At 42.4% G+C, this 25,247-nt stretch overlaps 2 protein-coding genes across 11 annotated transcripts in view; one reads left to right on the top strand and one right to left on the bottom strand.

Annotated features, from left to right (window-relative positions):
- The window catches only part of CPSF7 (cleavage and polyadenylation specific factor 7), a 26,850-nt gene extending 17,082 nt beyond the window's left edge, over nucleotides 1-9,768 (bottom strand). For 3 of the 6 annotated variants that reach the window (XM_045893562.3, XM_045893557.3, XM_064576345.1), the window contains exons 1-5: nucleotides 9,654-9,768; nucleotides 8,924-9,042; nucleotides 2,356-2,574; nucleotides 1,415-1,518; nucleotides 647-819 (exon numbers count right to left, since the gene is read on the bottom strand). In XM_045893562.3, coding sequence (XP_045749518.1) covers nucleotides 647-819; nucleotides 1,415-1,518; nucleotides 2,356-2,574; nucleotides 8,924-8,977 — 550 coding nt within the window. In that variant the 5' untranslated portion in view covers nucleotides 8,978-9,042; nucleotides 9,654-9,768. Of the gene's footprint in view, nucleotides 1-646; nucleotides 820-1,414; nucleotides 1,519-2,355; nucleotides 2,575-8,923; nucleotides 9,043-9,580 lie in introns of all 6 variants that reach the window. The other 3 variants (XM_064576344.1, XM_064576343.1, XM_064576346.1) reach the window with 3 other exon arrangements.
- SDHAF2 (succinate dehydrogenase complex assembly factor 2) lies at nucleotides 9,761-25,247 on the top strand. Of its 5 annotated transcripts, XM_045893552.3 has the most exons (6): nucleotides 9,820-9,919; nucleotides 13,094-13,151; nucleotides 13,591-13,814; nucleotides 13,899-14,008; nucleotides 17,045-17,130; nucleotides 24,890-25,029. In XM_045893552.3, the coding sequence occupies exons 3-6, from the start codon at nucleotides 13,591-13,593 to the stop codon at nucleotides 24,938-24,940; spliced, it is 471 nt and encodes a 156-aa protein (XP_045749508.1). In that variant the 5' UTR covers nucleotides 9,820-9,919; nucleotides 13,094-13,151; the 3' UTR covers nucleotides 24,941-25,029. The 5 variants fall into 5 exon arrangements, with proteins under 5 accessions (XP_045749505.1, XP_045749506.1, XP_045749508.1 ...); XM_045893549.3 differs by lacking the exon at nucleotides 13,094-13,151 and having other exon boundaries at nucleotides 9,761-9,919; XM_064576347.1 differs by lacking the exons at nucleotides 9,820-9,919; nucleotides 13,094-13,151 and adding an exon at nucleotides 9,931-10,082.

Genomic DNA, 25,247 nt, shown 5'->3' with positions numbered 1-25,247 from the left:
TCAAGGGACACTATCATCAAGCTAAGGTAGTATGATGCAGCTTTATCAGTGGGAAATACTTGCCAAGCAAACTAAAATATCAGGTTAACTCAAAGGGCACCCTCTCCCCTGGACAGTGCTGGAGAAACATTGTTAAACTCTTCTTTTCCAGCATTCCTTTTGGTTGATTCCTTACAGAGCACCCTTCCAGCACATGTTTATGACAAGATTATAGCCATCTTTACAAACATTACCTGCATGTTAGGGCAGCTGCTTGTTATTTATAAAGAGCACGTATTATAATTAAGCCCATTCACTATACACTGATTTGTTAGACAAAACCACATAATTTAGAGTTGGCAGGCACTTTAAACATCATGTATCTACTTCAGAGAGGGGAAGAGGCCCTAAGCAGTACAGTGACTTGCCCAAGGTCACACAATTGAGTCAGTGGCAGAACCAGACTATAACCAGAACCTACCTGACTCTCAGCACAGTGCTCTTTTCTGTACACAGCCTCATTTTTGGGTCTACTAATTGAACATGCCACCACCCATAACCACCACCACCCTCCCCCCACCAACTCCTCCACATAGCAGGCAGAACCCACAACACAGAAAACAAACCCACAAACTTGCCCCCCTTCATACAGATGGTCTCCACGTACCCCCTCTTGGGACTCGGACGCACTCACGTTTCCGAGCCTGTGCCTCAAACTGTGACAGGTTCTGCCGGGTGGCCGGCCTCACGTCCACTTTTTCTCCATTAAGAACTTTTCCTGGAAGGAGTTCCAACAATTTGTGGACAGAGTTTTCAGAGGCTACCACCACCTCAGCATACCTTGGGGAAGAAAAATTAAAAATGAGTGAGATATACTAGCCAACCAAGAGAAAAACAAAGAAACTCTCTTCCACTTTTAGTGAAAATGGGTAAAGCAAAAGATACCTTACTAATACAACATACACAAAACTACCATCAACAAAAAGGTGTCAGCCTATAATCTTCCTATTTATCTGGAATCAGAAATCAGCTCTTTTTGCCCCTCAATGTATGGACATTGTTACATTGCAGCTAGGTCCCCATTCTAAGGTGCTCTGCCAAAACCAAGGCAATAACCTGGGCCAGGGGTCGGAGGGATTAAAATCCAGGGCCAAGGGGCACGTGGGTGGCTCAGTCGTTATGCGTCTGCCTTCGGCTCAGGTTATGATCCTGGGGTCCTGGGATCGAGCCCCGCATCGGGCTCCCTGCTCCGCGGGAAGCCTGCTTCTCCCTCTCCCACTCCCCCTGCTTGTGTTCCCTCTCTCGCTGTGTCTCTGTCAAATAAATAAATAAAATCTTAAAAAAAAAAAAAAAAAAATCCAGGGCCAAAATACAGCGTAGACCTGTTATCCTAATGATGACAAACTAAAAGGGGCTTCTCGAATCCAGACCTCACCCTTTGGACTGGCCATTTGCTCGATTCTCTGCAAATTTCAACTCCACCACATCATAGACTCCTATAGAGCGAATAACCTGGATCAGCTGCTGGTCTGTGGTCCACTGGGGCCGGCAAGATGGAAAAGGAAGAAATGTCAAGAGCTACACCCCCTCCCCACCTAGAATGTCCCAAACCCTTTCCCCAAACCTAGGATTCTAGTCACAACCATGACCTCCCACAGAAACCCAAGAGCCCATCAACAGTTCAATTAGTGCAGGCTTTTCTTATTATCCTCACCCACCCAGAATTCCAAAACCCCCCACCCCCTTCCCAATCCCCATCTTTTGAGATTAAGAAAATTAAAACCTACTTTAACTTTGACTGCCATTTGGGCTGGCGGGTCATCAGTTCAAACAATGATTACTAACGGCTTTTAATTACAGACCTGACAGGCTACAGTTTGACGACTGTCAGGAACTTTCCCCTCAGTACGTACATTTCCTAATTTGGACCCTCCCTCCACCAGCCCCAAAACTTGTCTGTCACACAAGAACTTTTGCAGAACAACAATGACCACCTACCCTGAGTGTACTAGAACTATCAAGGTCTTTGATCCCTGTCACCCACTGTTATCAAAGAACCACTGAATGACCACCAAGAGTTCAAGGTGTTCATTCTAAAATCTCATCCCACAGACGACCCTGCTAGACATAAAGCCCCAGGGTCAGGGGCATTAACAAGATGGCAGAAAAAGCAACTACCCACTTATTGCTTTCTTCGGCACCAGTACGTCCTCAGGATAGTTCTCTTTCAGAGATCAATCCAACCTGATCCCAGGAAAAAGAAATCCAACCCCATCAGAGCACAAAACAGTGCAACAGTGGTTTTTGAAAATGCCATCACCTCCCAGCGCTCTCCCTCCAGCCTACCCAGGAGGCTTTTTGGTTCCCCATGCTCACCCAGGAGAAGCTGCCCACGTAAACAGCAGCTCGCCTATTGCGGAGGCCGCTGTACGTGTACAGGATCGCAGGACTCTTGTTATTGGGCTTGGGAGATGGCTCCTGGCGAACAGGAGGTGGTGGCTCAGTGCTGCTGCTTCTGTCATCTGAGGGCTGTGAGGTGGCTGTCAACACGTCATCGTACAGGTCAATCTGATCTGTATTGTTGAACTCTGGGTCCTAAGAGATGGGTTGGCAAAGGTGGGTTTGCAGACCTTCCACTGGGTTCATTCTATTTCATTCTAGTTTACTTAGAATCCACAGTCAAATACTTTGTAAAGCAACGTACAAAACTTCCTTGTTCTACTCTAGGAAGCTAGATAAGAATAATTTTCACTTAAAACCATTTCACTGAATTATGCTTCTGCAGGTTTTTCTCTCAAGACCTTGTTAGTAGGCTATAATGTTTCCAGCTTCAGCCAACTGTAAGAATCAAAAGGTACATGATGATTACACAAGCAAACTAAGAACACATAAAGATACACCTGGCTACTGCTGTCAATGAGGTCAGCTTCTAAAGACCACATCTAAGAGTAAGGAAAACTTTCCACATCTTATGCTATTTCTAAAATCAAGAGTTACACAAACCTTACAACTCTATTTAATAAGAGAATATATTCATTTAGAAATAAAAAGCAGGGAAAAGCATATTAAAGTGGGAACCCAGAATGCAAAAAAGAATTAGTGTTACTAGTTTAAACTTTTAGATTTACACAAATGATTCAGAGAAGCTCTAAAACTCATAGTACACAATCCCATCTTTCCAGTAACCATCAAAGGAACATTTTTAAAAAAGGGAAAAGGATAACTCAGAGATTTTCCCTTACTATTTCTCAGATGACAACGCAGCTCCAATACATTATTGAGACACTTAGACATAAGAGACTTTTGGGAGCAACACCAGAGATGTTCAATGATACACAAAAACAGTGAAGTTCTCGCAAATCTAAGGGTCAGAAAACAGGACAAGCACCCACACCATAAGCTATGTCACAGTAAGCATTTACAACATGAACATGTACTCCGAAACATAATCAGAAATATACTTTTTATGTGTTAGTGTTTACTTGTTTATTACTGTTATGGACTGAATGTGTCTGTCCCTCCAAAATGCTATGTTATAACCCTATTCCCAATGTGATGGTACCAGGAGGTGGGGTCTTTGGGAAGTAATTACAATTAGACCAGGTTTTGAGGGTGGAACCCTCATGAACAGGATTAGTGCCCATATAAGAGCCAAGAGAGAGAGCTTGCTTGCTCTGCTCTGCATCCATGAGGATATAAGCCGGCATTCTGCAACCTGGAAGAGGGCCCTCACCAGCACCCAAACCTGACTTCAACCTTCCAGTCTCCAGAACTGTGAGAAATAAATTTGTTGTTTATAAGCCATTAATGTTTTGGTATTCTGTTAAAACAGCCAAATTAATGCTATATACCCAAAATCCTAAAACCATAAGAACTACTACCAGGAGATCTTAATGTTTCAGATTTGGAATATTATCTCAAAGAGCTCTTTTTATGTTAAGTCTCAAACAGTACTTTTTCAAATAATATTCTAAAACATCCCAACAGTGCTAAAGATGATGCTGCCAAACTGAAAGAGAAAGAAAGAAGTTCAAAGTGTTTTAAGGGAACTACAGCTCATTCATGTCATTGCTGTGTTTTTAAAAAGGGAATAAAGGAAGAACCCACGTTAGGTAACTTGTCTAGTTCCCTGAAGAAAGAGAGCACTTCCTCCAATGCAACTCAGGACAGGAAGCCCCAATAACTTTCTCTCTTCAATTCCATCATAAGAACTGTGGAATCTAAAGTGAGACTAGAGAGGGCACTCACTACAAAACTCATTCCTAGACCTATATACCATCACAAACTTCTGGAAACCATCTTTTAGTTTCTCAGTTCATCTGAAGTACAGTGGAAGAACAGGTACACAAAGGTAGCATTATCAGACTGTTCTGATAATGAAGGGGAAAGGATTCTACTTCCTGAGGCATATAAATAATTTCAAATATTACAAATACTCTAAAAAACCCCACAAGAGAGGAATTTATACCTTGTAAAAATATCAGAGAGAATGGCAAAAGAAAGTAACCTTTTTAGAGGGAATACAAAAATAAGAAAAGGCAGGGGATGCCCAGATAGCTCAGTTGAAGAGTCAGACTCCTGGTTTCCACTCAGGTCATGATCTCAGGGTCATGGGATCGAGCCCCATGTCGGGCTCTACACTCAGTGTGGAGTCTAGTTGAGATTGTCTCCCTCTCCCTCTCCCCTCCCCTGCTCATGTGCTCGCTCCCTCTAAAATTAAAGAACTAAAATCTTAAAAACTTAAACAACAAAAGGAACCAATGAAGACAAATAAGCACAGGAAGACTGTTCTAGGTAGTCAAATTTATAAACAAAGAAGCATCCTGCATAAAAAGAGTATGTAAAGAACAGGAAGAGAAGCTAACATTGGAGAGCACAGGGTGGATAATAAATTGAGTAAAGTGAAATGCTAAAAACTTGACAAATACAATGGGTATAAAATACTTCATAGCCCTTATGTCTCAAAGAACTGCAACTCTAAACAAAATCATTTATTTACTCATTCATATAGTAGGTATGGTGATATGCCCTTATGGTTCAAGGTAAAGGAAGAAGATGGAAACCACTGGATCCTCTCTGATGTTCTAATCCTTAGAGAGCACTACTTCACACCAGGGTGCTTTTTCAATTTAAATCAAAGATTCTGAAATAAAACTTAAAAGGGGAATGAGGAAACACACTATCTTGGATACTCAGTGGAACCAAACTGTAATTCCTTCTAGGCAGTACCTGTGATTCAGAGATTGTGTCTAAAATTTATAATACAAAAATTACCACTGATAATTGGGTAGTAAACTAACACCCAGATCTGGACAGCTCAGAGACCGCACACATCACCAGGAAATCTCCAATATTGCAAGCCTAGGCCAATAATCTACTCTTTCAGGACCCTTAAAGAACACAATAGACTCAAGTCCTGAAAAACCTTGTATATGGATTACCTTACCACTTTTAAGAAGCACAAAAGGATTCAATGAATCCAAAACTGTCACAAGATTCAAATGGTTTCTCTGGGCCATAGAACCTTGGTTCAAAATAGTTGGTGGAAACTGCTCTGATGCACAGAGCAGGCCTGTTGAGGAGTCTGTTGAAGAAACAACGTATCAAGTTCTGTTTGGATTTAAATCTACTCGCAACACCAATTCATTTTAACTTCTTCAGCTGGTAAGACAGAAAAACAGGTTAAGGGCCTGAGGTTTTTCTGATTACCAAATGAGCTGGTGATTTATGCAGTATTGGATTAGGTTAAAGCAAAATCTAATTCTACAAATTAAGTGAAAAATACAATGTTTTATGTGCACTGATGCTGAAGGTTTCATTCCAGGGAGATTAAAAAGTAAGTATGTATTTAAAACTGAATAAAGATCTCAAGAAAAATTTTGTGTTTAATAGCATAGGAAGAACTATGACTGTCTCTGAAGCTTTTTAGATAAAAAAGAACTTGCATGATTTTGAATTTAAGTAAGAACTTCTCCAACTGTGTGCTCAATGTTTCTACCCTCCAACCCCCTTTTCCTGGTATCTGAGGGAAGTAAGAAAGGCTAGGATTTATGGTTCTCAAAGCCACCTACTTGATACCATTGTTCTTTTAATTGTAACTAAAACTCTCAGTTTTTGGCTTTATAATGACTAGCTCTAGTCCTCACCTTATGCCCTCCTTCCCTGCCACTGTCCACTGCCCTCAACCACCAGGAACGAACTCTTTTGAACACAGGGATCCATTTCTTCCCTGTTCCCTCATTAGTACTGACACTGTGCCTAGCAAACAGAAATTGCTAAGTACTTGTTGATGGAAGTAGCGAACAGAATTGGGCAATGTGCAAAGCACTTTGCTTAGCACTAGGAACAGAGGCAAAACACTCAGCAAAGCGGCAGCTCTCACTTTTCCAGAGTACCTCTCTCCAGCCCAAGAGAGCAGCTGTGAATTTTGACTCCTAATGTGACAGGAGTATAGTAGCTCTGCAAAAGAGCTCGTCGTAAGAGATCAGGGAGTCAGCACCATAGGGTTCCATCCAGGAACTGTGTTCATTCTGCTTGGGGAGCAGAGTACGTGTGACAGGGCTCTTGTGCACGAGTCGGCTCGGGATGAATCCTTAATATTCCTAAAACATTCTAAAATACAACCTGTACTGGCTGCCTTCAGTCTAACCTTGCTTTTAACAATCCTTGCCAAACAGAACTTTAATCACTGTTTTAGCAGCCTCCAAACTACACTAAGCCCAGCTTTACCAAAAATTAACTCATTTGGTGGAGGGGGGATGTGGGCACTAGGCGGCACCCCTCCCTGGACCTTCCACAAATGGACATAAAACATTCAAAATCTATACTTCTTTCAACTTGCCAAGCATTAAATATTGTCCGTTTGGTATAAATGTCTACTAGATTCCACATACCATCTTTGGACTATCTTAAACCCATAAAAAAGTCCTTTCTAACTAGAGATAGGAGAACAAATCGAGGCCAATGTCTTCTACTCTGACAAAGCAGTGACCACTGGACAAGGCCTGTGCCTTGTCTAGAATCTCCAAGTTATACTGCTTAAGAAATTAGATTTCCATTTTTTTCAGATCAAATGTGGCTAGACCTGCCCTGTTCTTCCAGTTTCTCAAAGTGAATCAGAACCATTGTTATCAACCCACAGAGAAGGAAATTAAGGGGGAAAAAGGGTTTTTATTAATGAAGAACTATGAGAACCTCCTTTTCTTCCTGTCTTGTATTAAAAATGAAACAAAAACAAAAATAACCCTCAACTTATAAAGAGTAGTAAAGATCTGATTCAAAGTTAATATAGAAAACAATAGTGTATAACTAAATTAATATACTAAACCTTTCTTTTCATCCATAATCATTTGACTTGTTTGAGCTTAAAAAGTTTTTTTCGGGGCACCTGGGTGGCTCAGTCGTTAAGCATCTGCCTTCAGCTCAGGTCATGATTCCAGGGTCCTGGGATCGAGCCCCACGTCAGGCTCCCTGCTCAGAGGGAGGCCTGCTTTTCCCTCTCCCACTCCCCCTGCTTGTGTTCCCTCCCTCACTGTGTCTCTGTCAAATAAATAAATAAAATCTTTAAAAAAAAAAAAAAAGTTTTTTTTTTTTCACATATTTAGGTCAACCGGCAGCCACATGTAGATGACTCCAGTTTATCTGAGGAAACATGGCAAAATGTTTAAGTGGTGAAGCTGATGGGTACAGCTCACTATACTATTCTACTTTTGTGTTCTAAAATCTCCATGTTAAAATGGCACAATGTGTTAAAAAATTTTTTAATGTAAACTTACGTTTGCTGTAGTATTTTTAATTTTACATTAGTCAAGTAAAGAAAATGACATGTATAAGACCTCTGTTGCCTTGTATAAAAGTCAGGGTCTAACCAGGGGACCTTCTTTCTCTAATCTGTTCTTTTTATCCTCTTTCCAGGTCCTTATGTGTACCACTGAAAGATCCTAATGGGAAGAACCAGTTTACTCAAGTAAACTGGGGCTGAAAACAATCTGCACAAGATATTACTAAGTTTTAAATAGAGACTATGGAACATTCTTGATTGACCTCAGTATGTTAGATTATTGTTTCAAGGGACATCACTACATAATGTTCCTTAACATAACATAATCAACCAACAATCCAGGGTATATGAGGGGGTCTACACATACTTTTTAACTGGTTTGTCCAACACCTTTACTCCTACCCTCAAAACAATCAGATTCATCAATAAAATAAAATCTATTACACCAAAATGCCTATGTACCTCTCAAGACTACAAACTACTTACAGAAGGAAGACCCAAAACAATCAGAATGAAGCTGCAATTAAATGCTAAAGTACGTTTTATACTGTTTGCACTGCCTTATGGAGAAGAGGATTATATTTCTCCAGCTACCCTTTCAAAGCATCGCAAAGCGGGGGGCCTGGGTGGCTCAGTGTGTTAAGCCTCCGACTCTTGATTTCAGCACCGGTCGTGATCTCAGGATTGTGATCTCAGCTCTGCACTGGCATGGAGTGCTTAAGATTCTCTCTCCCCCTCCACCCCCTTTCCCTCTCTACAAGAAAAAAAAAAAAAGAACTGCAAAGGAACGGGTATGAACACCGTCCTCATGAATACTACGGCAAACGTTAAGTGTGATTTTTTAAGTGTGGTTAGTCTTTGAGGAGACTGACACCCAAGTTTGGCCTCCTGGGGGAGCAAGTTCCACAGGTTGTTTCATCATTCTATTAAACCTGATTTTTATTTGCTCTTAAAGCTTGTAAAATTAAGCCTTGGGAGCTGAAAATTAACATAAAGCGGAATGATCAGGCGTCTTGAAAGTCTGTGATAGAGTAAAATTTTAGACCCGATAGAGGGATGTTCAGGCCGAGCAAAGACTGCCATAGCTTGGAACCACTGCAAGTTTGGTGAAAGTGATTCTTCAGCAGATCCAGTAAAGTCCCAATGCTCCCGATGACCCCTCACCTGATTGAACTCCTCGTCAGCATATATATCAATCAAGTCCACTCCTTCTGACATGGCTCCGGAAGGAAGATCGCGAGACCGGAGAACGGACAAAGTAAGGAAGATGCCACTGCGGTATCCTGAAAGAGGCAAGAGTTCGAAGGCATGAGGGTCCCGGGCCGGGAGAAGAGCAATGGTTGCCAACCTCCCGTCTCCAGAGACGCAGCATCCCGGCAGCCCAAGCTCGGTCCCACCCGCTCCGCCCCGCCCCCGGCCTCGCGCCGCCCCTCGCTCTCCCAGGCCGCCGGGGCTCGCGGGGCTCGCTGCCCATCACCCTCGGGCCCGACCCGAGTTGCGCCGCAGCTGCCCGTGGCGCGACGGCAAAGTCCAGGCCTCTGCTCCTAGGGGCCCTGGGACGGCGCTGCGAAGAACGACCGCGGCGAAGCCCGCAGCCCCAGCCCGCCGCACCTGCCTAGGCCCCAAAGCGGTCCCGGCTAGAGTCCCCGCGGGTCGTGGAGCTCCAGCCGCCTCCGCTCCCCACCCAGGCCTAGTCCTCGCCCCCAACTAGGCCCGCCCCGCTCCCTCCCCACAGACTCGGCCCGGCGCCCTCGGCCTCCTCCCTCAAAGGCCCGCACCTCCCCCCGCCCGCCGACTCCGGCTGCCCCAAACTCAACCGACCCCCTCCCAGTTTCAGCGCTGGCCCCGAGCCCTCTTCCGGCCCAGCCGGCCCCCGGCCGCGCGCCCCCGTTACCGGGAATATGGCGGCGGCGGCGGCGAGTCCGGACTAGGCCCGAAGCGCGCGAACCGCTCTCGGCCCCAGGTCCCGCCCCCCCGCCGCTTGCGTCACACGCACAGCCACTTCCGCCATACGCAGGGACGCATCTTCCGGCTCAGGCCCCTCAGCGCTGAAGTCCGTACTTCAGGCGTCCGGAAGTTCCCGGAAGTGGCCCGGCCGTAGGCTTCCGGTGTGGGTCGGGAAGGATGGCGGTGGCCACTATGTTACCGGGTCTGGCACGGGTGAGGAGAGTAGAGGTTTTAGGGTCCTGGGCAGGCCGTAGTGGGGATTGAGTCTCGTCTTCCAACGCAGTCATGGAGACTGCGAGGAGCATCCAGCTGCCTGATAGCCCAGGGGCAAGGGCAGAACCAAGGAGAGATCCGCCTTGCAACATGGGAAATTCAGGTCACATCCACTCTTTTCTTAGCCCACTGTGTGCCTGTCGCGTTCAGAGACCCAATTCAGATTTCACCTGTTTCCCAGGTGGAGCTGGCTGCACCGCCTCTGTGCGCCGCTTCTCTGTGTTCTTAGGTCTGTTCTTTTGGCTAATGCCTGTTATGATTCCACTTCTTAAGATCATTTTTTTTTTAATTGTAGGCTTTTCACACTGTGAACTTCTCTCAGTACTACTTTTGTGCTTCTTCTCATAATTTTTTTGTATCTTGCGTTTTCGTTGGTCTCAAGATATTTTCGAATTCCCCTTTTGATTTCTTCTTTGACCCATTTGAACAATTGGTTATTCATGAGCTATAGAGTGTGTTAATTTTCACATATTGGTGAATTTTCCAGTGTTCCTTCTGTTGGTCTCTAGTTTCATTTCACTGTTGTCATTTGTATCATTTTAATCTTTTTTAATTTGGTAAGACGTGTTTTGCAACCTAAGGTGATGTATCTTGGAGAGTGTTCCCATCCAAGGAATACATCCTTGAAAATAATGTAATCTGCTGTTGGGTGAAATGTTCTTTACGTGTCCGTTTTGGTCCATTTGGTCTATAGTGTTGTTCAGGTCTTCTGTTTATTGATCTTCTATCTAGATGGTCTATCCATTACTGAATGTGGAATATTGAAATCTATTTTTATTGTATTGCTGTTTATTTCCCCCTTCAGTTCTGTCAGTTTGCTTCATATGTTTGGTGCTCTGATGTTGTTTGTATATATAATTGTTTTATATTCCTGATACATTTACCCCGTTATCATTATATAGTAATGTACCATATCTCTCGTGACAATTTTTGACTTAAAGCTTGTTTTGACTGACATAAGGAGGGCCATCTTTGCTCTTTGGCTACCCTTTGCATGGAATATCTTTTTTCATCGTTTTGCTTTCAGCCTATGTATTCTTATATCTAAAAGGAGTCTGTAGTAACAGCATATAGTTGAATCCTGGTTTGTTTGTTTGTTTTTAAGATTTTATTTATTTTTTTGACAGAGCGAGAGCACAAGCAGGGGGAACAGTAGAGGGAGAGGGAGAAGCAGACTCCCCGCCAAGCAGGGAGCCCGATGCGGGGCTCAATTCCAGGACCCTGAGATCACAACCCGAGCCGAAGGCAGACGGCTTAACCATCTGAGCCACCCAGGCGCCCCGGATCCTGTTTTTTAATCCACTTAGCCACTCTAGTGTTTTGATTGGACAGTTTAGTTCATTTACGTGTGAAATAATTACTGATCGAGAACTTATTGCCATTTTATTAATTGTTTTCTATCAGTCTTATAGCTTTGTGTTTCACTGTCTTTTGTGTGTGTGTGTGTGTGTTTGTGTGGAGACAAGCTTTAATCCCTTTCTCAGTTTCTATTGTGTATCTTCTATGGATGTGTTCTTCTTGGTTACCATGGGTCTTACATAAAACGTAATAATCTATTTTAAGCTGATAACAATTTAACTTCAGTTACGTACCAAAAAAACTACTCTTTTACTTCTCACAGTTTACATTATTGATACCATAATTACATATATTTTTTTTAAAAGATTTATTTATTTGAGAGAGAACACGCATGTGTACAGAGGAGGGGGCAGAGGGAGAGCGTCCCAAGCGGACTTGCAGAGCCCCAGCACAGGGCTGGATCTCAGGACCCTGAGATCACAACCCAAGCAGAAACCAAGAGTCGGTCGCTTAACCATCTGTACCGCCCAGGCGCCCCCACAATTACATATTTTTGTGTTGTATATCCATTAGCTTATGTTTTTCTATTTTAACTTTTATACCAGAATTATGTACCACTATTACAGTATCCTGTATTTGTCATATATTTATCTTTACCAGTGATCTTTATGCTTTCATATGCTTTTGTGTTGCTGTCTATTGTCCTTTGGGTCCTTTGGACTTCTTGAATTTGGATGTTCATTTCTTTCACCAAATTTGGGAAGTTCTTAGCCATTTCTTTGTATTATTATTATTATTTTTTTAAGTATGCTATATTCCAACGTGAGGCTTGAACTCATGACCCCGAGATCAAGAGTGGCATGCTCTACTGACTGAGCCAGCCAGCTGCCCCTGGCCATTTTTTTAAATAAGTTTTCTGCCCCTTTCTCTTTTCTTCTTCTGGGTTCCCATAATATTTATATTGGTCTGCTTGATGATGTCCTATAAGTCCCTTGGGCGCATTTCAGTCTTTTTCATTCTTTTTTTTTTCTTCATCTGATTGGGAAATTTCAAATGACCTGTCTTTGAGTTCACTGATTCTTTCTTCAGCTTGATCACGTCTGCCGGTTAACCCCCGTAGTGAATTTTTTTCATTTGGTTATTGTATTCTTCAGTTCCAAAATTTGTTTGGTTCTTTTTAATATTTCTTCTGTTGATAATTCTGTTCATGCCTTGTTTTCGTAAGCTAATTGAACATTTTGTTGACAGTTGTTTTGAATTCTTTGTCAGGATATTCATATGCCTCTGTTTCTTTAGGGTCGGCTTCTAGAGATTTATTTTGTTCCTTTGATTGGGCCATGTATTCCTGTTTCTTCATGTCCCTTGCAACTTTATGTTGGATCCACACTTGAAAAAAGTCACCCCTCCCAGTCTTTTTGGACTGGCTTTGTACAAAGAAAGACCTTCACCAGTCAGCTTGGCTAGAGATTCCAGGAGTCTCTCAGACTTTTTGTGTGGCTAGGTCTTCTCTAGGCTTGTGCATGTAAATTCACAGTTCAAGGATTTGCTGGCTTCTTTTTTCAGGAGTCTCTGACCTGGTTTCTGGATTTCTCATAAAGGGAATTGGTGCATGTATTGTTGAGTTGGTGTCTCTGTGAGAGAGAGTGTGGGACTTCCTGTTCCATCATCTTGCTGGTGTCACTAACTTCTCACTGCATCTTGATAGGTTTTGCCCTTCTCTAGATTGGGAGCCTTTGGGGGATTAGGGACCATGCCATCACTGTATGCTCAGATTTCAACACAAGCAGGTGACTAAAATATATACCATTCTATAAGAATTTTAAGGGAATATAAAGGAAGGAGAAAATATTTCTGCTGGAGAATTTCTGGAAAGGTACTAGTTAAGAGCACATTTGCAGTTAGGGTTGGGTTCCAATCCTAACTGCGGTGACTATTTGGGTGACCTTGATAAGTTATTTAACCTCTCTGAGCCTCAGCTTCCTATGCTATAAAGTGGGGACAGTATCAACATAACTTTTTTTTTTTTTTTAAGATTTTATTTATTTATTTGACAGAGAGGGAACACAAGCAGGGGGAGTGGGTGAGGGAGACGCAGGCTTCCTGCTGAGCAGGGAGCCCGATGCAGGTCTCGATTCCAGGACCTGGGATCGTGACCTCAGCCAAAGGCAGACACTTAACAACTGAGCCACCCAGGCGCCCCTTAACATAATTTCTTAAGAACTAAATGAGATTGAATGCATTTAGCACCTAGTAAGTGTTGAGTGAATGACAGTGATGGTAGTCCTTATAAAGATGTTTGTGGTTTATTTCAGATGCTTGCTCTGTCAAGGCGCCATCTAGTGTCTCCTTTGCTCAGCGCACCATCTTTCAGCCGTTTCTACAGAGGTGACAGCCCAACAGATTCCCAAAAAGACATGATTGAAATCCCTTTGCCTCCATGGCAGGAGCGAACTGATGAGTCCATAGAAACCAAAAGAGCCCGGCTGCTCTATGAGAGCAGAAAGAGGGGAATGTTGGAAAACTGTATTCTGCTTAGGTAGGGAAATATGAGACTTCGTGTCACTTTCTCTTTTATTGGAGATAGCTTTTTCAACTTTGTTCTCTCTCTTTCTTGTTTTAGCCTCTTTGCTAAAGAATATCTGCACCACATGACTGAGAAACAGCTGAACCTCTATGATCGTCTGATTAATGAGCCCAGTAATGACTGGGATATTTACTACTGGGCCACAGGTACTGGGCATGATCAGCAAGCAGCATGATGTGAAAAATAGGATGACTCGCACTGATTTGGGTCTGGAATTGTGTCCTAGGCAATTTCTTTCTTTGTTCATGCAGTCGATCCTCAACCCCAGCACTCTTCAAATTTTTCAAAGTGTGCAAAATTGTTTTATTAAAGTTATTTGTTTGCAAGCAATAGAAACCTGTCTAACCTAAGCAAAAGGGGGAGTTTAGTGGAATAGTGTGGAAAGGCAGAGTTACAGAAAAACCAGGCTGAGAATGGTGTGGAACCTGACAGCTCTAGAAAGCTACAGAGCAAGAGTTCCTCGATAGTTTCACTCCAGCACTGCCTTTGGGAAGAACAGTTCTCACTGTGTATAGTTAGGATTAGCTTTGACTATCAGGTTAAAAAAAAAAAAATCAAAACAATAATAGCCTAAACAAATCAGGACTGTATTTCTCTCTCATAACAGCAGTCCAGCGGTAGGCATTCTATTCAGAAGTCATGAGGTCCAGATTCCCCTTGATGTGTTCCTTCATCCTCAGCATGTGCCATCTACCTTGTGGTCAAAGGTGGTTGCTGTGACTCTCTCTGTCACGTCTGTGTTTCAGCCAGGAGAAAATGTGTGGCAGCACACGCCTTATTTTTTATAAATCCTTCTCAGGAGGTTATGCACCACACTTCCACTAGTTTTCCATTGGCCACAGTTCAGTCACATGATGACGCCTAATGATGATGAAAAAATAATAGAGTCTATTTCATGCATCCAGTTACATCGGGAGTTCTGTTGTCAAGGAAAAATGGGAGAATGGATATTAAGGTACATCTCATCCATTTCTGTCACACTCTGGGTCTTCTGGTTTTATGTTTCCAGTCCAGATTTGAGTCATAAGACAGAAACCATTCTGTAGGTTCTGAGTGTAAAGTGTGATAATACAGAGTCTCGAGGCATATATAAACATTGGGAAGCCCACAAAATATAAAATATTTACTCTCTGGTCCTTTAGTATTGAGTAAAAGTCCATCATGTGACTGTACCCCCACAGTTTATCTGTTGACCAGGTGAGGGACGTCAGGGTGTTTCCAGTGTTCGGCGAGAATCTGAATAAAGCCACTATAAGCATTGGCATATAGCTTTCTATGGGTGTAGGTTGTAGTTTTTCTTGGGTAAATACCCAGGAGAAGGGTCACTGAGTCACATGGTAGGAGTTACGACAAACTTCCTCTTTGACGGGGCAGGGAGGAAGTACTTGAGGCCGTGCAGACCGTACAGTTTTCCTGCTGCCGTTGGAGCGCACTCACTGCTCCGGTGTCACAGTCACATTTTACTGACAGACACTGAACTTGAAATTTCATAGAATTTTCATGTGTCACGAAATACCCTTTTGACTTTTCTCCTGAACCATTTAAAAGTCATTCTTCGCACACAGGCCGTACAAAAACCGGCAGGAGGCTGTAGTTTGCTCCCTCCTGTGTTGAGTAGAAGGAACCAGACTCACAGTCCAGCCATCCATACTGTATGATGCCATTTTTATGATATTCTGGGAAGGGCAAGACTGTAGGGGCAGAAAACAAACTAGCAGTTGTCAGGGACTGGATGTGAAGTTCCCCATCCTTACCAGCACTTGGTATTATCAGGATTTTATTTGTTTTTGTTTTTAGCCATTCTAAGAAATAGGCAGTGATATTTCACTGTAGTGAATTGGCATGGCCCTGATGATAAGGATATTGAGGGTCTTTTTTTTTTTTTTTTTTTTTTAAGATTTTATTTTTATTTACTTGACAGAGAGAGACACAGAGAGAGGGAACACAAGCAGGGGGATTGGGAGAGGGAGAAGCAGGCCTCCCGTAGAGCAGGGAGACCGATGCGGGGCTTGATCCCAGGACCCTGGGATCATGACCTGAGCCGAAGGCAGACGGCTGAGCCACCCAGGCGCCCCTTGAGGGTCTTTTTTAAGTGCTTATTTGCCATTCATACATCTTTGCTAGTATGTCTCTTCAAATCTTAGCCCACGTTTTTTTTTTTCTTAATTGGGTTGGTTCATTTTCTAATTGAGTTTTGAGTGTTCCTTACTGATGTCAGATTCAAATCCTTTGTCAGATACGTGTCCTGCAAATTTCTTTCTCCTTGCTTATGGCTTGTCTTCGCATTTTCTTAACATTGTCTTTCGAGAGCAGTTTTTAATTTTGGTGAAGTACAATGTTTTATTTGGTGAGTTAGTGGATTGTGCTTTTCATACTGTGTCTAATAATCTGCCTTATCCGAAGTCACAAAGATTTTCTCTGTTTTCTTCTAGGAATTTTATAGTTTTAGAATCACCTGTTCAGTTTCTCCAAAAAAAAACCCAAAACAAAACAAAAAAACCCCTACTTGGATTTTGATTGGAGTTGTGTTGATCAACAGATCAATTTGGGAAAATTCCTTTAGCAATTTAGAATTGTCTAATCTATGAACATGCTGTATCTCCATTTAGTTTGGTCTTTGACTTTTTTTTTTAACATTTAATATTTTAAATTTATTTATTTGAGATAGAGAGTGAGCACATAAGCTGGGGAGAGGGACAGAGAGAGAGGGAGAAGCCAACTTCCTGCTGAGCAGGGACCCTGACATGGAGCCTGATGTGGTGCTCGATCCCAGGACCTTGAGATCGTGACCTGAGCCAAAGGCAGATGCTTAATCGACTGAGCCACTCAGGCACCCTTACTTAGGTCTTTGACTTCTTTAATCAGCATATTATCTATTGTTGTATAACAAATTACCCCAAAACTTACTGGCTTTAAACAAACCCACCTTTAATATCTCAGCCTTTCTGTGGATCTGGAATCCAGTCATGGCTTAGTTGGGTGCTGTGCTTTACTCTGTCACGAAGTTACAATCAAGGTGTCAGCCTGGGGTCGGGTTTCATCTGGAGGCTCAGCTAGGGGAGGATCTGCTTTAAGTTCTCTCTGGTGTTGGCACGATTAAGTTCCTCATAGATTCCCCACCTGCAGGCCTAAGTTCTTTGCTGGCTGTTGCCTAGAGGCTGTCTTCTGTTCCTTGTCCCAAGGGCCTCTCCTACTTGGAAACTTGCTTCTTCAAAGCGCGCAAGCCAAGAAGGCAAGAGAGGAGTCTGCTAGCAAGATGGACGTCTCGGTATTTTGTAACCTAATCATGGAAATTACATTGTGTTATCCTTGCTGTATTCTCTTGGTTAGAATCAAGTCATTAGGTCCAGCCCAGGGCAGGGGGTAGGGGTGAGAATCACACAAGAGCATGATACCTGGAGGTGGAGATCATTGGGGGCCATCCTAGAAGTCTGACTGCTACAATCCGTCTTTTGTAGTTTTCAGTATATTTTGGACATACTTTGCTGGATTTGTACCTAAGTATTTCATATATTTTGGTGCTATTATAAATGGTACTTTAAGAAAAATTTTCAATTTCCCGTTGTTGGTAGAATGCAGAAATACAGTTGATTTTGGTATACTGTGACCTTGTTAAGCTCACTCAGATCTAGAAGCTGTTTTGTAGATTCTTTGGGATTTTCTGTGTAGACAGCTGTGTCATCTGTGAACAGAGAATGTTTTCTTCTTTTCCAGTCTGTATGCCCTTTATATCTTTAATTTGCTTTATTGCACTGTCTGGGCTCTCCAGTGTAATGCTGAATAGTAGCAGTGAGAGCATCCTTGGCTTGTTCCCAGTGTTAGGGGGAAAGTATTCAGTCCTTCACTATTAATATACTGTTAACTGTAGATTAGTCGTAAATACCTTTTATCAGATTGAGAAAATTTCATTCCGCTTGTAGTATATTGAGCCTTTTTTCATAAATAGATGTTGAATTTTGTCAGGTGCTTTCTAGGCATTTCTGTAGAGGTGATAATTTGTTTGGTCATATGATTTCTTTCCCCTTAGTTTATTAATATGATGAATTTTTGATTGATTGATTTTCAAATATTGAACCAACCTTGCATTCCCGTGATAAACACCACCTGGTCTTTATGTATTGTTTGATTTGATTTGCTAATATTTTGAGGATCTTTTTATCTGTCTTCATGCGGGTTTTCTTGTAGTGTTATCTGGTTTTGATCAGGGTAATGCTGGCTTCATAAAATGAGTTGTGAAGTGTTCTCCTCTTTCATTTTCTAGAAGAGTATATAGAGTTGGTATTATTTCTTTTTTAAATATTTGGTAGAATTTGCTAGGGAAGCCTTCTGGATCTGAGGTTTTCTCTGTTGGAAGTTTTTAACTGTAAGGTCTAATTTCTTTTAATAGCTATGGAACAATTCAAGTTACCTGTTTCTTGGGTGAGGTTTGTTAGTGTGTCTTTAATAAATTTGGCCACATCACATAAGCTGTTAAATCAATGGATATAAAGTTGTGGTCATATTCCCTTTTTCTTTAAATGTCTGAAGAGCTGTAGTAAGGTCCCTCCTTTATTTCTAATATTGGTGATTTGTGGGGTTTTTTTCTTTTTTCTTGATCAGTCTGGCTAAAAGTTTATCAATTTTACTTATTTTCTCAGAGAACCAGCTTTCGATTTTATCGTTTTTTTCCCTATTTTTCTTTTTCTAATTTCATTGATGTCTGCTCTTTATTTCCTTTTTTTCCACTTGTCTTGGGCTTAATTTGCTCTTATTTTTTAGTTTCCTAAGGTGGAAGTTGAGCTCATTGATTTGAGACCTCCTTTTTAACTGTAAGCATTTAATGCTATGAATTTCCCTCTAAGCACTGCTTTTTAGTTTCATGTTGCAAATTTGGATGTGTTGTTATCATTTTCATTCAATTCCTAATTTCCCTTCTGACTTTCTCTTTGACCCATGAGTTGTTTAGAAGTTTCTTTCTTTTTTAAAAAGATTTTATTTATTTATCTGACAGCAAGAGAACACAAGCAGAGGGAGGAGCAGAGGGAGAGGGAGAAGCAGATTCCCCACTGAGCAGGGAACCTGACTTGGGACTCCTCAATTCCAGGATCCTGGGACTCAACTGAGCCACCCAGGCGCCCCTAGAAGTTTCATTCAAAATATTTCCAGATATTTTTCTATTACTGATTCCATTAGGACCACAGAACTTAGGTTGTGTCGTTTCAGTTCTTTTAAGTTTCTCAAAATTTGTTTTATGGCCTGAACTATGGCTGTGATACTTGGTAAATGTCTTGTGTACACTTATTTGAACATCACGTGTCTTCTGCACCTGTGGTTGAAGTGTGCTGTAAATGTCAACCAGGGCAACTTGGTTGATGCCGTTCTTCATGTTCTCTGTATTCTGACTGGTTTCCTCTGTACTTGTTTGTTGATTAATAAGAGAAGAGTGCTGAAATCTCCAGTTGTAATTGTGGATTTGTCTATTACTCCTTTCAGTTCTCTGTTACCCTTCATATATTTTGAACCTCTGTTCCGTGAAAACATATTTAGGATTGTTGTAATCTTCTTGATGAACTGATTCCTTTACCATTATATATAATGTCTTTTTTATTGCTGATAATATTCTTTGTTCTGAAGTATCTGATAATAATTTAGCCACGCCAGCTTTCTTTTGATTATTAGTGTTTGCATGGTATGTGTTTTTCCCATCTGTGTTTTCTATGCTACATAATAAATTACTAGAAAGTTAGTGACTTTAGATAACTTAGTTCATACATATTTACACATATACTCATAGTTCTATAGGTGAGAAGTTCTATAGGCCTAGAACGCAGTCTGAAATTGGTGTCAGCTTTTCTGCATTCCTGTCCGGAAGCTCATTCAGGTTCTTAGAATTCATGTCCTTATAGTTATAGGATTGACGTCCCATTTGTCTTGCTACCTGTCAATCTCTTTCAGCTCCTGGAAGCCACTTGCAGGTCCTTGCTACAAGGTTCCTTCCATCTCAGCAGTGGGGATTCTCCCTCACATGGAATCCCTCTCAACACTTCAAATCTCTCTGACTTTCCTTCTGCCACCAGCTGGAGAACACTGCTTTTAAGGAGCACATGTGGGGTGCCTGGGTGGCTCAGTCAGTTAAGAATCTGACTCTTGATTTCAGCTCGGGTCGTGATCTCAGGATTGTGAGATCGAGCTCCGTGCTGGGTGTGGAGCCTGCTTAAGCTTCTCTCTCTCCCTCTCCCTGTCCCCCCCTTAAAAAATAAACGAAATAAAGAGCATGTGTGATTAGGTCAGAACCACCTGGATAATTTCCCTGTTCTGAGGTCAGCTGTGCCATATAACATAACCTAGTAGTGAAAATCATCAAGTTCACAGTCCTGAAGATTATGCAGGGCTTGTATGCCAGGGGAGTGGGAAATACTGAGGGCCAACCTAGAAGTCTGCCTTCCACACCATTCCTTTACTTTTGACCTATCTTTATCTTTATACTTAGATCAAGCTTCTTATAGATAGCATATGTAGTCTCTCTCTCTCTCTTTTTTTTTAAGATTTTATTTATTTGACAGAGAGAGAGAGCACAAGTAGGCAAAGCGGCAGGCAGAGGGAGAGAGAGGAGCAGACTCCCTGATGAGCAGGGAGCCTGACGGTGGGGCTCAATCCCAGGACGCTGGGATCATGACCTGGGCCGAAGGCAGATGCTTAATTGACTGAGTCACCCAGGTGCCCTGTAGTCTTTTTTATTCAGTCTTATAGTCTCTATCTTTTCATTGGGGTGTTTGGCCATTTGCATTTATTCAGTGAACAATGTGGTTGAATTAAAATTACTGTCTTTTTGTTTCCTGTTTTTTCCATCTTTTCTTTTTTCCTTTTCCCCCTCTATTTTCCATGTTTTTTTTAATTGAGAATTTAAATTTCATATGACCTCCATTTTTGGTTTATTGTTTATACTTCCTGTTATCATTTTTTGTAGTGCTTGCCTTAGGCTTTACAATATGCATCCTTAATGAATCAGTCTCCTTTCAAGTTATATTATACTGCATCACATAAGATGTAAGAACTTCACAATAATATACTCCCAATTCCTCCCTCCCATCTTTAGTGCTGTTGTTATCGTACTTTTTACTTCTACTTATGTTGTAAGCCCATACTATATTTTAGACAATTTAAAATTGTTTAGAGCAGTTTAAAATAAGGAAAAGAATAAGATATTTTATATATAATTTATATAAATTATATATTTTATTTATTTTTTTTAAAGATTTTATTTATTTGACAGAGACACTGTGAGAGAGGGAACACAAGCAGGGGGAGTGGGAGAAGCAGGCTTCCCACGGAGCAGGGAGCCCGATACAGGGCTCGATCCCAGAACCCTGAGATCATGACCTTAGCCGAAGGCAGATGCTTAACGACTGAGCCACCCAGGTGCCCCTAAATTATAATTTTTATAGTATGTCTTATATTTGTACAATAATAAATAACAGTGTATCAAATATATTTTATATTTACCTTTATTTTAGTTCTCTCTGGAGATCTTCATTTCTTTGTATAGATCCATGTTTCTATCTGGTATCCTATTCCTTCTGCCTGAAGAACTTCCTTTAATATTTCTTGTAGTGCAGCTCTGCTATTAGGAATTATCCCTGTTTTTGTCATTTTTAGGAGGTATTTTCACTGGGTATAGAATTACAGGTTCACAGTATTGTCTTTCAGCACTTTACAGGGGCCCATTTGTTTTGCTGTTAGTGTGCAGGATTGAGTCTGTCTGGTTGGGAGCTGTGCTGGGTTTGGGTTTGCTGTTTTGGTTACCTTCATCATACCTTTAACTTCCAATTCCTATAGAGTTACCATGTGCTGTTTCCTGGTGTGTGTAGTTTCTGACAAGAGGTCCGCTGTGTCTCTTTATTCCTATATATGTAATGTATCTTTTCTTCCTGAATGTATACAGCATTTCATCTTTGGTTTTTAGCTGTTGAATATGATATGTCTTGATGTTTGTTCTTGATATTTTTCCTGCTTGGGTTCTCTGGGCATGTTGGATCCCATTACACTGCGTACTTTTACCCTACAGCTTTTGGATTCTGTTTTGTGTCTTTAAGTCTTTTCTTTTTATGTATCAGTTTGGGAAATTTGTATTGTGTAAGACTAATTGACCTGTCTTCCAGTTCGCCAGTTCTTTCCTTGACTGCAGTGTTGAGTCTCTTGATGAGCCTGTTGAGGTCAGTCTGCTTATTTGCTACTGTATTTTTATTTTTAACATTTACATTTGGCTTTTACAATTTCCAGCTCTTTAGTGGAGTTGCTCATCTGTTCCTACATTTTGTCTACTTTTTCTGCTAGAGCCTTTAACATATTCCTTTTTTTTTTTTTTTTTTTTTTTAGATTTTATTTATTTGAGAGAGAGAATGGGGGAGAGAGAGAGGGCATGAGCAGGGGAAAGGGCAGAGGGAGAAGCAGACTCCCTGCTGAGTGGGGAGCCTGATGCAAGGCTCGATCCCGGGACCCCGGGATCATGACCTGAGCTGAAGGCAGACACTTGACTGAGTCACCCAGGTGCCCCTTGTCTACTTTTTCTACTAGAACCTTTAATATTTTAGTTATTATTTTTTTAAGATTTTATTTATTTGAGAGAGAGAGAGAGAGAGGGCATGAGCAGGGAGAAGGGCAGAGGGAGAAGCAGACTCCCCGCTGAGCAGGAAGCCTGATGTAGGGCTTCATCCCGGGACTCCAGGATCATGACCCAAGCCGAAGGCAGATGCTTAAATGACTGAGCCACCCAGGTGCCCTAACATGTTAATTACTTTAAATTCCGTAATAGTTGTAACATATGGGTCATCCCCAAGGCTTTTTCCATTGATTGCTTTGTCCCTTCACAGTGTGTTGTGTTTTTCTTCTTCTGTGCACATGTGTATCTCATAATTTTTGATTGAGCGTTAGACATTATAAGTAAGACCGTAAAGAGTGAAGTAAATAGTATTTATGCCTAGAAATGGGCATGCTTTCAGTAGGCTGTTAGTATGGGGATCAAGTCAGTCTAGTTAGGAGTTAAGCTCACCTAGATTCTGTTACTGCTTTGCTCCCCTTCACTGCAGCATAAGCCTCTGTTGCTACCATCTGCGTAGAGCAGGGGCTGAGTTTCTGGAGGGTATTTCTCCATGTTCCTGTTCTACCCTCAGCTCTCAGCCTTCCTCCTATTTCTTTTTCTTTTTTTTTTTTTTTTTTTAAAGATTTTATTTATTTATTTGACAGAGAGAGAGATCACAAGTAGGCAGACAGGCAGGCAGAGGGAGAGGGAGAAGCAGGCTCCCTGCTGAGCACAGAGCCTGATGTGGGGCTTGATCCCAGGACCCTGGGATCATGACCTGAGCCGAAGGCAGATGCTTAACCATCTGAGCCACCCATGCGTCCCCCTCCTATTTCTGTGCCTCAAAGGGAATCTCTATGCTCTTGCCCTTTCCCGGCAGTAGATCTCTGTTACTTCCCACTTGCGGGGAGCGAAGTTGGGAGGGCAGTCTCCATTATCCTGGTTCACCTTCAGTCCCTGTGGCCCCGGGTCTTGGGTGGGCTTTCTCCGTGGCCCTGTCTGTCCCACAGGACGAGTTTTTTTTTTCCCTTTTCTCTTTTCACCATCCCAAATGGATCCTCACATGTTCCAAGTAGGAGACAGGATTTGCAGACCTACTCCCAGTCTCTTAAGGCTTTTATTCGGTAGAGGAGAAGGGCTGGGCTAGGCTTTATGCTTTTTTTGCGGTGTTGGCTGCTTCGCTGCTCCTGGCCTACATCTCTGAGGGAGGCATTCTCCCGCCTCTTGCTCTGACCCTGGTCTTGGTCACGAGCACACTCTGGAGGTTTGTTGAGAACAGCCTGTAGGGCGTGTACTCACTCGTGTGGTGTCTGTGGCTAGCCGCTACTTGGCTTGTAGCAGTTGGTTAAAAATTTTAGCCGAACTCTTCTTACCTGGCCGGATGGTATCCAGTGTCTCTTCTTCCTGGGCCCTGTCTCAGGCGAGCAGGTGCTCATGTACAGTTTCTCCTTTGAGGGGCTTCTCTTCCCTTAGATTTTATTCTACTTGGTTGCCCTGTGACCTCGGTTCTTGGATGACTTCGCAGAAAGTCATGCTATTTGTAGTTTTTCTGAGCACGGTGTTCTTTCCAGCTTGCAGAGTCCTTGGGGGAAGCCTAAACCTCCTGGACTTTATTTCAATCATTACAAAAAAAACCCAACACCAAGCCCACTAGATGCTGGGCTCTGTGCTGAGTGAGGGGGAATTAAGCTTTGAGGAATTCTCTCTCCTAGCGTTGTAGTCTTGATAGGAGGATCATTCTCGAGCACGTTACCTAAGCTTCCCCCGTGGGAGGCTTTGCTTGTAATTGGAATCTTAAGCGATGTCTCCAGGTGGAGAGGTGGGAGGTAAGCAGGCATACTGGGCCCCCTTGCACACCCCCAAGACAGCAGTCTCGTGGCTTTGCTGTCCATGCCCTTGTGGCCTCTCCATCCACATCTGGTTCTCCAGGTTCATGTCCATTTTGTGTACCTCTGATAGCCTTCTAATGAATTCTTTTTTGCTGAAGTTGGTAGAGCTACTAGTCTGTCATGTACAACCTAGGACTTCTGCCTCAGGAAATGTATAAGCTGGAAGGAGAAACACAATACCCAGAAAACACTGAAATACCAAGTGCAGAGCAAAATAGTGCCACCGAGCTTGGACAGGCCAGGAGTCAGCTGACTTGTTCATAAAAGGCCAGACAGTAAATAGTTTAGTCTTGTGGCCATATGGTCTCTGTTGCCAACTACTCACCTCTACCATCCTAGTGCAAAAGCAGCGTGGACAGCACGTAAACAGATGGGAGCAGCTGTTCCAGTAGAGCTGTTCACATGTGCAGGCAGCCATGGTTCGCCAGCTCCCACTATAGGCCACCGTGTATATTTAGAGGAAGAGTAGAGACAGGCTGTATATCTACTGGTTCTTTGCAAAGGCCAGAGTTTCAAGAGTCAGGGTCCCCATGCCTGAGTATTAATGGACCTCATTCTTTCTGCCCATTCTTCTCTTGCAGAAGCAAAACCGGCCCCAGAAATATTTGAAAATGAAGTCATGGCACTGCTGAGAGACTTTGCTAAAAACAAAAACAAAGAGCAGAGGCTGCGCGCCCCAGATCTGGAATACCTCTTCGAAAAGCCGCACTGAGCTGTGCACCACCGCCTGCCGTCGGGGCTCGGTCCACGGACCCTAACTTAGGATAGACACTGGCCTCGGCTTCCTGCTTCTCCTGAGACACTCAGCCCACCCAAACTGTTTGTCTTGCTTCAAATGATGGACCCATCTCTCAGGACATGTAAATACTGGGTGTGACTCATTCTAAAACTTTGTTGGTTCAGTTTTAAGACTAAAAGCGGTTGCTGGTGTTGCTGGCA

The sequence above is a fragment of the Mirounga angustirostris genome, unplaced genomic scaffold, assembly GCF_029215605.1.
Source record: "Mirounga angustirostris isolate CCGP_5_RB_7025 unplaced genomic scaffold, mMirAng1.0.hap1 SCAF_13, whole genome shotgun sequence".
Taxonomy (NCBI): Eukaryota; Metazoa; Chordata; class Mammalia; order Carnivora; family Phocidae; genus Mirounga; species Mirounga angustirostris.
The sequence above is the reverse complement of the archived record's forward strand: the minus strand, read 5'-3'. Positions and strand labels throughout refer to the sequence as shown.